At 42.5% G+C, this 14,677-nt stretch overlaps 1 protein-coding gene across 1 annotated transcript; it reads right to left on the minus strand.

Annotated features, from left to right (window-relative positions):
• Window positions 1-388: 388 nt before the first annotated feature.
• Window positions 389-11,338, minus strand: plcd4a (phospholipase C, delta 4a; the record flags this gene model as incomplete). Its single annotated transcript, XM_084155288.1, has 15 exons — window positions 389-480; window positions 598-747; window positions 886-1,018; window positions 1,163-1,341; window positions 1,492-1,608; window positions 1,906-2,062; window positions 4,184-4,357; window positions 5,737-5,889; window positions 6,617-6,761; window positions 6,964-7,165; window positions 7,408-7,642; window positions 7,863-7,992; window positions 8,234-8,462; window positions 9,341-9,499; window positions 11,242-11,338. The coding sequence occupies 15 exons, from the start codon at window positions 11,336-11,338 to the stop codon at window positions 389-391; spliced, it is 2,352 nt and encodes a 783-aa protein (XP_084011414.1).
• Window positions 11,339-14,677: the final 3,339 nt, after the last annotated feature.

The raw sequence follows: 14,677 nt of genomic DNA on the forward strand, positions 1-14,677 counted from the left end.
AAGCAGAATCATCCCAGAGCCAGTTCTTCAGTAATACATCCAATTGGGAATACACACTATAAATATAGAAATCTAGATCACAAGTGAAAAGCACACAAATCATAATCATACTTTCTAAAAGTACATTAATACCTACAAAAAACATTTGGCTTAGTATATGCACAACATTACATACTATTTTGAGGAAGTAGTTACAGGAAGTATTCATTGCATAGTTTGTGAAACTAGCTCTTGAATGTCAAAACTGTCTAGTAAAACTATGAGTGATGGTTTGTTCTCTTTTAGTCCCGTCTTCCACCTTCAGTGTCTTCCACCTTCCAGTTGTTCCATCTACAAGTCTTGTAAATGCCAGAGAGGTAAGCAGCGACTGGAATCTCTAATGTTCAGCTCATACAAGGTTAGTGATTCTAACATGTACAAATAAGGAGGCGGGAGGAATACTGGTGCCATCCTTAGACAGGAGGTGGATGTGACGGTATCCTGGAAAAGAGAGGTATTAGGTAATTGATCCCATCTTATTACATATTACTGTCATATTAGGAGGTTATTTAATGAGAATGCTTAAATACAGAGGCAGAATACATGGATGAGCCTTACCTTGCTGAATACATGAGAAAGGCAAGGTATACTGTCCGACAAAATCATTCCTTGACGCCTTGTCGTAGTCCTCCACCACAAAGCGTACCAGGGCCAGTTCAGGCGCATGGATGTTGAACCGCAAAGTGTCATACCATACCGGATTGAACCCTGAACAAACACAATCCATTAATATATAAAATAATAGAATAGAATACTGTAATATACTGCTTTTTTGTATCAACATTACTGTAAAAAGTCACATTATAAGCATTTATGTGATTGGGATTTAATGGGTGTGTATAGTACCATTGTTGTCTATGTATCTGGTCTCTTGCTTGGCCTGGTCTAGAGGAACTCCATGAATCTCCACTCTCACAAACGGGTCCACAACAGAGCTCTCCTTGATGTTCACTTTGGGAAGCTGCTGTCCACTGATCACCTTGAAAACACACACAAATATATACACACACACAATGAGAGAGCTTGAGGTCAGATAGGTAAGTTAGCATTCCGCTTGGTTTCTGTAGTTTTTCTGTTGTGGCTCAGGTTGTGTCTTAGGTAGGTCTCAGTTTGTTATTTGTACCTGAATGCAGAGACTGAGTGGTTGGTAGCCGTCCCGGTTCTGTGGAACCTCAGGATCGAACCTCATCTCTGACATCCTCATGAAGTCAGGTTTGAGGACGTAGCCACAGCGGCCATTTTGACTGAACAGTCCATCGTTGAGGTCCATCTCAACCCCTGCCGTCTGGAAATTCAACGCAACTGAGGAAACAAGGAAAACAGAGAAATGAACCAACCGATCCGAACGAACAGAAGAATAAGCTTAACTAACAAGTCATGTTTGGAAATTGAAAATTGATCTTTTGTTTAACCATTGTGTCATGCCTTAGAACAACCTAAAATGCCCCTCACCTATTTGAGTCCCTGTGTTCCACATCTCCTGTGGGTTGAAGTTGGAGGAGTCTGTTCTGAGGCCACTGGGATAAACCCTGGTCAGCTGCCTGGCATTGTGATGCACAAACTCTTCCCCTGGAAGAGACAGGCAGTTAACCATACATGAGATGATCTTGAGGAACCATGCAATTGAACAGTAGACAGACAAAGCACTGTGTCTTTTAGTCATTCTGCCTCTGTTTCGGCACTTGCCTCTGAATGAATAACTGACTAAATCTAACTCATCAGACAACATTTCCTTTTAGTAAATCAACAACTTTTGGCTTCTGTTTTGAGGTCCAAACAGAACAACACAAACTGTCCTGAGTGAGTAAGTGAGTGGTTGACCCTGACTGATGATGTCATGAGTTACTGTAGGGATTCAGGGCCCACCTGCCTCTCTCAAGTGTTTGCGGGCTTTGGACTCTGTGAAGGAGGAGATCTCGTAGAACTTGGAGTGGATGCGGGAGTGCTTGAAGCTGCTGAAGTGGACACTCTTGCAGTAAACCACGCAGTCTGACAGCTCCTTTGACAGACGCTGCTTCGATTTCTGAGGAAAAGAAGGAGAGTTGAATTGAATAAACTTTATTGATCCACAGAGGGAAAATTGGAGTGTTGACCATACTAGGCTACATTCAATTCAACTACATATAAATTAGGCAATGGCTTGGACAAAAATGCACTAGGAGGATTGGATATTTACAGTAAAACCCTCATTTTGACAATAGACAAGGCTGTGCGATAAGAGCATCGTGGCACTCGTAAAGTTCGAGAGGAGGAGTGGAGTGTAGCTAGCCATGGGTGAAAGCAGCAAGTGGACTGAGACAACCCCAATATGGGGTAAGTGATACTTCACTATGAAGCCAACCACAGTAGGTCTGCCAGTGCCAATCAGGCTTCGATGACCGTAAGGTTGAGGTATGCAGGCGGGCACAAGGCCAATCTAATTAGCAATGCAATCAGGTCTCCCAGTCCTAGTGTACACCTGGGCTGCCTCTATATGAAAGCTAATCCGGAGCCGAACACAAACAGAGACTCTGAGCTACAGTCTGTCATCAGTCAGTTACACCAGGGCCAAGGGCATCGCAGAGCTCACTGCCCTGTAGACTACTGGCTTTACCCCTGATTACCATATTGATCAAACCATGTCAACCATAGTATGCCATTCTAATCTATGCTTTTCATTAAACATAGAGAATCAATGTTACAGGATGTCTTAGACCCATGGACTCCATCTCATCTGTTAATGGTCTCTCTCTCTTTCTTGTCTCACACTTTCTAGGCCTCTCTACCTCTAACACACCCTCTCTCTCTCTCTGGGCTCTCTCTCTCTGGGCTCTCTCTCTCTCTCTCTGGGCTCTCTCTCTGGGCTCTCTCTCTCTCTGGGCTCTCTCTCTCTCTGGGCTCTCTCTCTCTCTCTCTCTCTCTCTCTCTCTCTCTCTCTCTCTCTCTCTCTCTCTCTCTCTCTCTCTCTCTCTGCCGTTAGGAGTCTCAGTGTGTCTAGTCCCTGGCTATAGCCCCATGTGTCTTTCATGAGCGATGTCAGAGATGAATGCAACCCTTGGACAGTATCAGTCCTATAACAGTGTTATAACTTGGTTAAGTCAACACATCAGCAGATCAAGATTATACACTTTCGCCCTAATGGAATTGAGGGACAATGGAGGAGTGAGTGACACGTCTTATGCTAAGTGGATATGAGAGCGGGAGATGGAGTTGAGAAGGAGTGACAGTGAAACATATACGACTACATCCAGGCAGGCCCAGAGTTTAGTGACAGGACTAGGGTTGCAAAACTACCGGTAATTTACCAAAGTTACCGGAATCCTCAGTAATTTTGGTAATTAACAGAAAATCTATGGCAAGCTATTGTAACTTTGGTAATTTATACTTGAATAATTTTTTAAAATGTAATTAATGAAAAAAGCATCTACTCAACAATGGCATTAATTATTTCCTATATTTTACATGTGATAGTCCACACAGAAGGCCAAAGATAATTACAGACACCTGTGATAATCCCAAAAGGGCCGCTGGATCTCTTTTGATTGATTACATAAAATCCTTGAAAGATACCAAAATTCTGGCAGTTTACTGGTAAACTTTGAAAGTGTCCAGTAATATACCCTATCTTTGCAACCCTAGACAAGAGACACAGATATACGTCTCGCAGGTGGAACTCTAGAGGAAGTGTCACGTCCACTCCCGCTCCCCCTCTCCGGCGCTCGACGTCTACTAACCACCGGTCCTGGCAACCCATCCTTACGCACACCTGCGCCTCATTAGGCACACCTGGACTTCATTACCTCCCGATTACTTCCCCTTTATATAGCACTCTGTTGTTATCACCCACCAGGTAATATTGTTTATGTTTCCATGTTTAGACGCTTTTCTTGTTTTGTATCGTTCAGTGTTCTTCATCATTAAACTCACTAACTGCACTTGCTTCCTGACTCCCTGCGTCTACGTTACAGGAAGTGGAGAGAGGTCGGACAGCTCCGGCCGAGGATCAGTAGCCCACCTTGGCTGTCACTGCAGAGGTTATCCTCGTCAATGTCACAACCATGCACAATCACGCACACAGGCACACGCCCCCCCACCCCCCACCCCCCGCCCACACACATCCACACCCCTACCCACACAGACACACACACAGACACCAGTAGCCTACTTTGGCTGTGCGTCGGAGGCTGTTGCTGTGGAGGTTGTCCTCATCGATGTCAGCCGCCTCGTCCTCGTCGCTCACCTCTCCTGTCAGGGAGTCCTCCAGCTCCACCAGCCCGTTCAGACTCTCCTCCAGACCTCCAATCTTCTTTCCCTTTAGAAGAATCTTCCCCTTCAACTCCTGTCAGTTAGAACCATGGTCGTTTCATCACCAGGGAATGGATATCGTACAAGGGCATGTTTCAGAACCTCTCGACTGCACCTCTCTCTCAACTCATCTCTCTATTGCATATTGATAATGTAACATAATAGATATTTAGAGTCACCTGCATACTTGATGATTGTGGGCACAGTATACTACAATCACTGAGGCAGAAAAAATATACATCATGCACAGACAGACCATAGTCTTTGCATTGAGATGCAGGGCATGTAGAGTCTTTGCATTCATTGTCTTACATGGACCTGCAGGTCAGGCCCAATACAATGTTGAAAGACTAGGCTGAGAGAACAATCAATCATATTCTATTCAATGCTGAGGGATGGACAGGAGGGAACAATATTGTGGCTTTTTAATAATTCACGGTGCCAGTGTTGCATGCTACAGCACAGATCATATGGCCTGGGAGGCACTGACAGAAAGTTAGCAAGGCAGAGAGTGAAGGTGAACCTACAGGTCACTCACTCTACAGCAGGGTTTCCCAAACTCGGTCCTGGGGCCCCCCGCTCTTAGCTTCATCTGGGTTCTATGTTAAAACTGTCAAATATATGCATTATTTATTTTTGCTTTCTGCCACATATTCAGTATTTGCATATCTCAAATGAGTATTCATTATTATTTTGATTACATGTAATGTATTGGAATACATTTCGATTTTGAACAAGGAACTTTTGGGCAGGTCAATCTGTTTTATAGCCTTATAATAATATGATAAAATAGTGATTATAAAACTTAATCTGACGTTCTGTGTGAATTCTGATGAATGTGCTCTTATAATTGGCATTGGCAACAATTCTCTTTGAGGCATTCTATCAACAAGATAAACTGGTTTAATAATGTACGTACTGTACACTGACTCCACCCTAAAGTGTTTTGTTGAGGGTGACAGGTAGCCTAGAGCAGGGTTTCCCAAACTCAGTCCTGGGCCAAACTCGGTTTTGGCTTTTGCATTAGCACTACACAGCTGATTCAAATAACCAAAAACCAAACGTGCACCCAGGGAGGGCCACAGGACTGAGTTTGGGAAGCTCTGCTCTACAGCAGGATTTGGCTGCCTGGTGGAGCGCAGCACAGCAGTACAAACCTATAGAAAATAGCCCCTCAGACCATGGCAATTTGACATGGGTACACTCAATATGGCCACCGGTCCACAAATTGCAGAACGCTGACTTGAATTGGAATAGTAATGTCCGTTCTAGTAATTGTATTTCTGTGGGACAATTCTGTCCTATCACCACCACCACCACCACCATCATCACGCTACGTTTGCCCTTGCCATGACGTGATTAGAGTCAGATCAGAGCAGATAACCTGCCTACTGCGCCTGGTGCCGGCCTCACCTCAGGAGAAGGAAAGCTGACGGGTATCTTTCCATCCAGGGTGCTTTTCAGCAGCTTGTCGCCAAGGATGGTGTTGAGGTGTTGGGCCATGACTCGCTGCTGCTCAACACCGCAGTGGTTCTCGGTGGACAGGATGACCGGGTACTCTGACACCTGGGAGGGGAGGAAGGGGGGAGTGAATAATTCAACACTGGACTGCAGCATTATCAGTGTGAGGAGAAAGGCTATACCTGCTATACCGGTCTCTATACACCAGCAGCCACTTAGGCAGACAGGACAGGGGTCGCATGGAGCAGCCCAAGCCGCCATTCAGTTGCAGACAGACAGAGAGTGCATCCTAAATGGCACCCTCTATGTAGTCCATCCACTATATTCTGGGCTGACCTGTATCAGTGGCTGCGTCCCAAATGGCACCTTATTCCCTATGCAGTGTACTACTTTTGACCAGGGCCCTGAAACCCTGGCACACAACGTGAACCTGGCGGCACGGAGGACTGTTTTGGCATAAAATAGGATAAGTCTTTGACAGGCAGGTCATGTGCTGGTTTACTGTGTGAGAGCTCGGCTTTCTGAAAGGGCTGTGGCTTTGGGATATCATGATGGAATGATCGCCCTCCTGACTCATACACATATAATGAGGTGCTGAGTGAGGAGTGTGTTGATACTGCAAGTTCATGGATTCCTGTGTGCAAAGTACTGCACTGGTAAATGGACCATGAAAATGCTTCACAATGATTGGATCTGAATAGCTAAAAACGCCCCTGTATTCTGTACTGAAATGTAAACATTATTGTCATGATACTGCAGAGAATACCTGTAAAGCATACCATACAAAGAGGTTTAATCTTGTCATTACAGTTTTGAATGAATAAATAAATACCTTGAAGGCATAGTTTCCCAGTGCGTTCACAACATCTTTGAAGAGGATCTTGGAGGTGAAAGTGTGTCCGTGGTAGACGATAGGCTCTCCATTGGGACCGTCCCAACAGTCTACTTCTACACACCGACAGCCTCGCTTCAAAGCCCTAACGAAGAAGAAACAAGTTTGCATTTTTGGACTTTGTCCCAGAGACAATGATCAATCCCTCAGATTCTGTCTTCTAAAAGTTGTGTCATAAATCATCACAAGACAGAGATCAAGATCATTTTCCAAAACAAAGGATCAAATTCTCTCAAGAACGGCCTACTAAGCCTTCCCATCAGCCCCCACTGGCATAGTGTACATACCGTATGTATCCCTCGACACTGCTGTGTCCTCGAAGCTGGTCCTCCATCAGGTATGTGTTGTGTGAGGAGGAGATGAAGTAGTGGTTGAGGGGCTGGGTCATGTCCTGGTACAGGCTCTGCTGTTTGGGGTGGAAGATGGAGCCCTCAGCCGACGCCAGGTACATCAGGAAACCATCGATAGACATGGCCTTCAGCATCTTGGCTGTGGAACACAACAAACAAAGACAAACAAGAAAACCTTGCTATCAGTTCAAACTATATATTTATATTTTTCATTACAACCATCATGATATTCATTAAAATATATTGGTTCTTAGTTTAAATAACAAGAACTGCTTGGCCATGATGTTGAGCTGATGATACGGTTATTGACCTGATTTATTAGTAGGCTGTGATTGGTCAGCTATAGCCACAAATCATGCCAGGGTCAGAGGTCAGTACTACCTGTGTCGGAGGGTTCGTAGCGCTCGATGAGCTCCATGGCCAGCTGCTGAACCCCGTCTACCTCCTCTAGTTGTTCATCTCTCAGGAACTCCTCCAGGTCCCGCAGAGACAGCTTCTGTCCATCGCCAGAGTAGTCCTGGAACACCCTGAGAACGTCCTCTCTCTGGGTCAGCATCTTGTAGAACAGGACAAACTCATCATCCTCCAGAGTCCCCGTCTGAGACTTGTCTGCCATCTGTGGATCAAATGGAGAAAGGTCTTCAGGGCTCTTTCAGTTTGGGCAACTGAAAAAGAGCACCATCTTTTGTCAGTGGACTCCAAAAGAGGTGCCGGTTTAGTAAGGAACAATAGGGAGGGATGGAGAAAACCTGTTTAATACCATGCCTCAACAGACACCAGCAATGTTCAAGGACCAAAGATATACGGCCTTATTCAGACGATCTCAGGGCTCTTACCATGAAGAGTCGGTGAGCGTGATGTTCGTTCATGTCCACGTTCATCATCTTCAGCAGGACCCTGATCTCCCGGAAGTTCATTCTGCCGTCGTTGTTCTTATCAGCCTTCTTAAACCATTCACAGATCCACCTGGGAATGTCGCTTAAGGGAAAACGTCATCACGCTACAGCAAACCTATAGGAGCTATAACCCAAACGCTACTCTGCTATAAATGTGTAAAGTGCACTTCTTAACTTCATTAAGCAAACTAGCTAGGACTATGTATCGTATTTGGCCAGGTTCCTGTAAAGCATTTTGTGACAACTGTGGATATAAACAGGGCTTTGTAAATACATTTTGATTGATTGGTTTAGCTTGTCAGAAAGGATACTGGTCAAGCTTTTCACTCTCGCCCATGTTCTCCAGGTTCTCGATCAGCTTCCTCATGCCTTTGATCCAGGACTGGGCCTCATCCGCCGAGTCTGCCACCAGGTCCAGGTTGCCACGGCGACCACGGAACACCAGGGTGAAGCAGCGGTCTGGGGGAAACTCGTCTGCGATGCTTAGCAGAACCTCTGACTGGTGGCCCTCACGCACCGTCTCCACGTCACTCACAGAGACTGTTGAAAGGTAGAAGAAAAGCTGAATACTATCTACTTAGGTATCTCTTTAGGTATTTAGCTATCTCCTTAGGTTTTCTTTAGGCCCTTTGCTCCACTCATGGCTAAAAGGAATAAGTAAAGTATTTAGGTACATGGTGAACCCTATAGCCCAATATTATCACTCACTTCAGTGATGATAAAACTAGACCCCTGCTACAACAAAATTACTCAAATGAGTGTACAAAACATTAGGAACACCTGCTTTTTCCATGACATAGACTGACCAGGTGAGTCCAGGTGTCACTGACCAGGTATCACTTGTTAAATCCACTTCAATCAGTGTAGATGAAGGGGAGGAGACAGGTTAAAGAAGGATTTTTAAGCCTTGAGACATGGATTGTATATGTTTGCCATTCAGAGGGTGAATGAGCAAAACAAAATATTTAAGAGCCTTTGAACGGAGTATGGTAGTAGGTGCCAGGCGCACCGGTTTGAGTGTGTCAAGAACTGCAACATTGCTGGGTTTTTCACACTCAACAGTTTCCTTTGTGTATCAAGAATGGTCCACCACCCAAAGGACATCCAGACAACTTGACAAAACTGTGGGAAGCATTGGAGTCAACATGGGCCAGCATCCCTGTGGAACGATTTCGACACCTTGTAGAGTCCATGCCCGACGAATTGAGGCTGTTCTGAGGGGAAAAGGGGGTGCAACTCAATATTAGGAAGGTGTTCCTAATGTTTTGTACACTCAGTTTATCGCCTTCTGCAGAACATAATCTTGATGTGGACAGTGATATAATAAGTATCAAATGTGACAATTTGTGTCTGTCAGTAGGTGATGTTGTCTAAACGTTGCCTAAACGTTGTCTAAGCATGTAAATGTCACTACTCACATGTGGAGTGGGCGTTCCCAGCCTTCTTGGACTTGTACCAGATGGTCATGCAGTCCTCCTGCAGCTTGAAGTAGCGCTGCTTCTTCCAGGTGCGAGACTTAATCTTCCTCATCACCGTGCCAACGATCATGGACTGGAGGTTGTCATCCCCCTGGATACCTGATCAGACACATTATGGAAAGTCGGTGTCAGGGGCCAAAGTCAAGGACCAGATAACTGTCCTGTCCTGACATACATAATGGCAACCAGTCAACAGTAGCCTGGTCCCAGGTCTGTTTGTGCTGTCTTGTCTTGTGCGGTCTTGTCAACTCGTACAGATCTGGGATCAGTCTAAGTGAACAGGACATCCATCTCAGTCTCGTACAGACCCATAGATTCATACACACTACCCACTGGGGACACACTGGTTGAATCAACGTTGTTTGAACGTAATTTGTCAACGTATTGTGACGTGGAATCAACGTGGAAAACGTAGAAACATTCAAAATCATTTTCATCCTATATTCAATACATATTGGGTGGTTGAAATTATGTTGAATTTCATATTTGATAGACATTTTATTTGACCTTGTTTCAATGTTGATAGTAAAATGGTATGTTTGAATCAACGTCATGCCATCAACCTAAATAACGAGGTATATTGAAATAAAATGTGAAGGCACAGTCCAACGATTCCTGCATGAACAGTGACTCCTACTGGTATATGAGGGGTAATGCATTTCAGTGATAACGAGTCTACCATCCAGATGCCTCCCTCTATGTACCCTGTTCAGCTTTGGAAACCAGCTGTGTTTGTTTCAGCTGAGCTATCATATCAACACATTTTGACATTGATCAGCTTCCATATTCATTTGCGTTGACTACCTAAATAACGTTAAATAATTTAAAGTAACTCCTCTAACTTTTCGAACACGAGCTGTATGTGAAAGTCAATTCGGAGTGAGGTTGAGTTCATGTAGGCTACATTGACATCTGATTTGCCCAACAAAGGACACTTGGCTGCATTTACACAGGCTGCCCAATTCTGATAATTGTTTTCACTAATTGGTCTTTTGACCAATTAGATTAGCTCTGAAAAAGAGCTGATGTGATTGGTAAAAATACAAATTAGTGGAAACATGCTAAATGATGTAAATGTAACTTTAAACTATTTAACGTTATTTAGGTAGTCAACGCAAATGAATATGGAAGCTGATCAATGTCAAAATGTGTTGATACAAACACAGCTTGTTTCCAAAGCTGAACAGGGTACATAGAGGTAGGCATCTGGATGGTAGACTCGTTATCACTGAAATGCATTACCCCTCATATACCAGTAGGAGTCACTGTTCAGGCAGAAATCGTTGGACTTTGTCTTCACATATTATTTCAACATACCTCTTTATTTAGGTTGATAGCATGACAATGATTCAAACATACTATTTTACTACAACATTGAAACAAGGTCAAATAAAATATGTCTAATCAAATCTAAAATTCAACATAATTTCAACCACCCAATTGAATATACAATTTAAAATATTTGTTACGTTTCTATGTGGAATTTTCAACGCAATTTCAACATATACACAGTTCTGATGATTATGTTGAAATTAGATTGATGTAACAACCTGTTAGTCAGGTTAAGTCAATGTATTTAAGTTTAAGTTTACTCTAATTTCAATGTTTACAAAGCTGGTTGAAATTAGATGAAAACAGTACTGGTTGAGGACTTTTTTCAAATCAAATGTATTTTCATGTTGATTCCACGTCACAATACATTGACAAATTACGCTCAAACAACGTTGATTCAACCAGTGGGGGCCCAGTGGGTATTGTTTTGATACATTTATTGATTTTGATCAATATGCATATATTTCATATTTTTGGTATCCAACTTTAAGTCTCAAGAATAAACTTACGCAGGCCACTTCCCGTAGAAGCCATTGATGGTTGTTTTAAGCTTTTTCCATCTTCTGCCCAGCAAAAAGGTTGACAATACATTGTATGGTAAGTCATCAGAATGTGTGAAGAGAGGATAGGTGCTAGGATGAGACAGGATGAAAGCAAACTTGTAATATTTTACAACCAAATGATAGTTCACAGTGCTGTGAAGTCAATACTTAGAATGTCATATTCAAACTACAGCAGACTTGATATAAATAAATAATACATATTTTGTATCACTCCCTGACTTTGCCAGAGCAGTTTTTGGATTAGACTCTCAGCCTGTGATGTGTGCCCTGTTGGGTTCAATTACATTTCTTGAATTTACTGAATTTAAATGGAAATTACCCCAATTCTATGGGTCATTCTCACGAAACTGACATTTGACCCACAAATTCTCAAGTGTCATTTTTCACACAATTTTCTCTTGGATTCCTGAGATCATTGAGATTCTCTTGGATTTTGGATCACTGAGATTTTCTTAAAACTGCATTGTTGGTTAAGGGTTTGTAAGTAAAAATGTCACGGTAAGGTCTACACCTGTTGCATTTGGCGCATGTGACAAATAAAATGTGATTTGATTAGGATCTTTACTTTCATCATAATTATTATGTTTGTTTTTTCAGATATTATGCATTTTATAACAATTTCCACAATTACCAATGTAACAATTCTCATTACCGCAACAGTTTTGCATGGACTCACTTTGTGTGGAATAAATAGTGTTCAACACAATTTTTGAATGACAATACAATTACAGTGGCTTGCGAAAGTATTCACCTCCCTTGGCATTTTTCCTATTTTGTTGCCTTACAACCTGGAATTGAAATGGATTTTTGGGGGGTTTGTATCATTTGATTTACACAACATGCCTACCACTTTGAAGATGCAAAATATTTTTTATTGTGAAACAAACAAGAAATAAGACAAAAAAAATGTGGCAAAGTAATTCACCACCCCCAAAGTCAATACTTTGTAGAGCCACCTTTTGCAGCAATTACAGCTGCAAGTATCTTGGGGTATGTCTCTATAAGCTTGGCACATCTAGCTACTGGGATTTTTGCCCATTCTTCAAGGCAAAACTGCTCCAGCTCCTTCAAGTTGGTTGGGTTCCGCTGGTGTACAGCAATCTTTAAGTCATACCACAGATTCACAATTGGATTGAGGTCTGGGCTTTGACTAAGCCATTCCAAGACATTTAAATATTGCCCCTTAAACCACTCAAGTATTGCTTTAGCAGTATTGTTAGGGTCATTGTCCTGCTGGGAGGTGAACCTCTGTCCCAGTTTCCCAGTCCCTGCCGATGAAAAACATCCCCACAGCATGATGCTGCCCCCACCATGCTTCACTGTGGGGATGGTGTTCTCGGGGTGATGAGAGGTGTTGGGTTTGCGCCAGACATAGCGTTTTCCTTGATGGCCAAAAAGCTCAATTTTAGTCTCATCTGACCAGAGTACCATATGTTTGGGGAGTCTCCCACATGCCTTTTGGTGAACACCAAACGTGTTTGCTTATTTTTTTCTTTAAGCAATGGCTTTTTTCTGGCCACTCTTCTGTAAAGCCCAGCTCTGTGGAGTGTACGGCTTAAAGTGGTCCTATGGACAGATACTCCAATCTCCGCTGTGGAGCTTTGCAGCTCCTTCAGGGTTATCTTTGGTCTCTTTGTTGCCTCTGATTAATGCCCTCCTTGCCTGGTCCGTGAGTTTTGGTGGATGGCCCTCTCTTGGCAGGTTTGTTGTGGTGCCATATTCTTTCCATTTTTTAATAATGTATTTAATGGTGCTCCGTGGGATGTTCAAAGTTTCAGATATTTTTTTATAACCCAACCCTTATCTGTACTTCTCCACAACTTTGTCCCTGACCTGTTTAGAGGGCTCCTTGGTCTTCATGGTGCCGCTTGCTTGGTGGTGCCCCTTGCTTAGTGGTGTTGCAGACTCTGGGGCCTTTCAGAACCGGTATATATATACTGAGATCATGTGACAGATCACGTGACACTTAGATTGCACACAGGTGGACTTTATTTAATTAATTATGTGACTTCTGAAGGTAATTGGTTGCACCAGATCTTATTTAGGGGCTTCATAGCAAAGGGGGTGAATACATATGCACGCACCACTTTTCCGTTATTTATTTTTGAGAATTTTATGAAATAAGTTATTTATTTCATTTCACGTCACCAATGTGGACTATTTTGTGTATGTCCATTACATGAAATCCAAATAAAAATCAATTTAAATTACAGGTTGTAATGCAATAAAATTGGAAAAACGCCAAGGGGGATGAATACTTTTTCAAGTCACTGTATCTGTAAGGTCCCTCAGTTGAACAACAACAAAGACGAGGGAGGTTTTCCATTGCCTCACAAAGAAGGGCACCTATTGGTAGAAGGGTAAAAATAAAAACACCAGACATTGAATATCCCTTTGAGCATGGTGAAGTTATTAATTCCACTTTGGATGGTGTATCAATACGCCCAGTCACTACAAAGATACAGGTATCCTTCCTGACTCAGTTGCCGGAGAGGCCAATGGTGACTTTAAAACAGTTCGAGAATTTAATAGCTGTAACAGGAGAAAACTGAGGATGGATAAACAACATTGTAGTTACTCCACAATACTAACCTAATTGACAGAGGGAAAAGAAGGAAGCCTGTACAGAATAAAAAATATTCCAAAACATGTATCCTGTTTGCAACTAGGCACTAAAGTAATACTGCATAAAATGTGGCAAAGTAATTCACTTTTTGTCCTGAATACAAAATATTATGTTTGGGGCAAATCCAATACAACACATTACTGAGTACCACTCTTCATATTTTCAAGCATAGTGGTGGCTGCATCATGTTATGGGGGAGTTTTTCAGGATAAAAAAATTAACAGAATGGAGCTAAGCAAAGGCAAAATCCTAGAGGAAAATATGAATTCACCTTTTAGCAGGACAATAACCTAAAACAAACACAAGGCCAAATCTACACTGGAGTTTCTTACCAAGAAGGCAGTGAATGTTCCTGAGTGGCCAATTTACAGTTTTGACTTAAATCTACTTTAAAATCTATGTCAAGACCTGAATGGTTGTCTAGCAATGATCAACAACCAAAGGTTATTCTAACATGTATTGACTCAGGGGGTTAAATACTTATTCTTCTACTTTGACGTTACAGAGTATTTTGTGTAGATCATTGACAAAAAATTACAATTAAATCCATTTAACCCACTTTGTAACACAACAACATTTTGAAAAGGTCAAGGGGTGTGAATACTTCCTGAAGGCACTGTAAGTACTGTAATTACATGCATGTATTTTCAAAAGTAACCAAAACATTTTTTTGCCAAGGTCTTTACAGGTAATATTCGTGTATTAGGATGTGGATATTTGTGGTTCAAGGTATTATAGATACATTTCTGGATTGAA

This window comes from Coregonus lavaretus (genome assembly GCF_964263955.1).
Source record: "Coregonus lavaretus genome assembly, chromosome: 38".
Classification (NCBI taxonomy): domain Eukaryota; kingdom Metazoa; phylum Chordata; class Actinopteri; order Salmoniformes; family Salmonidae; genus Coregonus; species Coregonus lavaretus.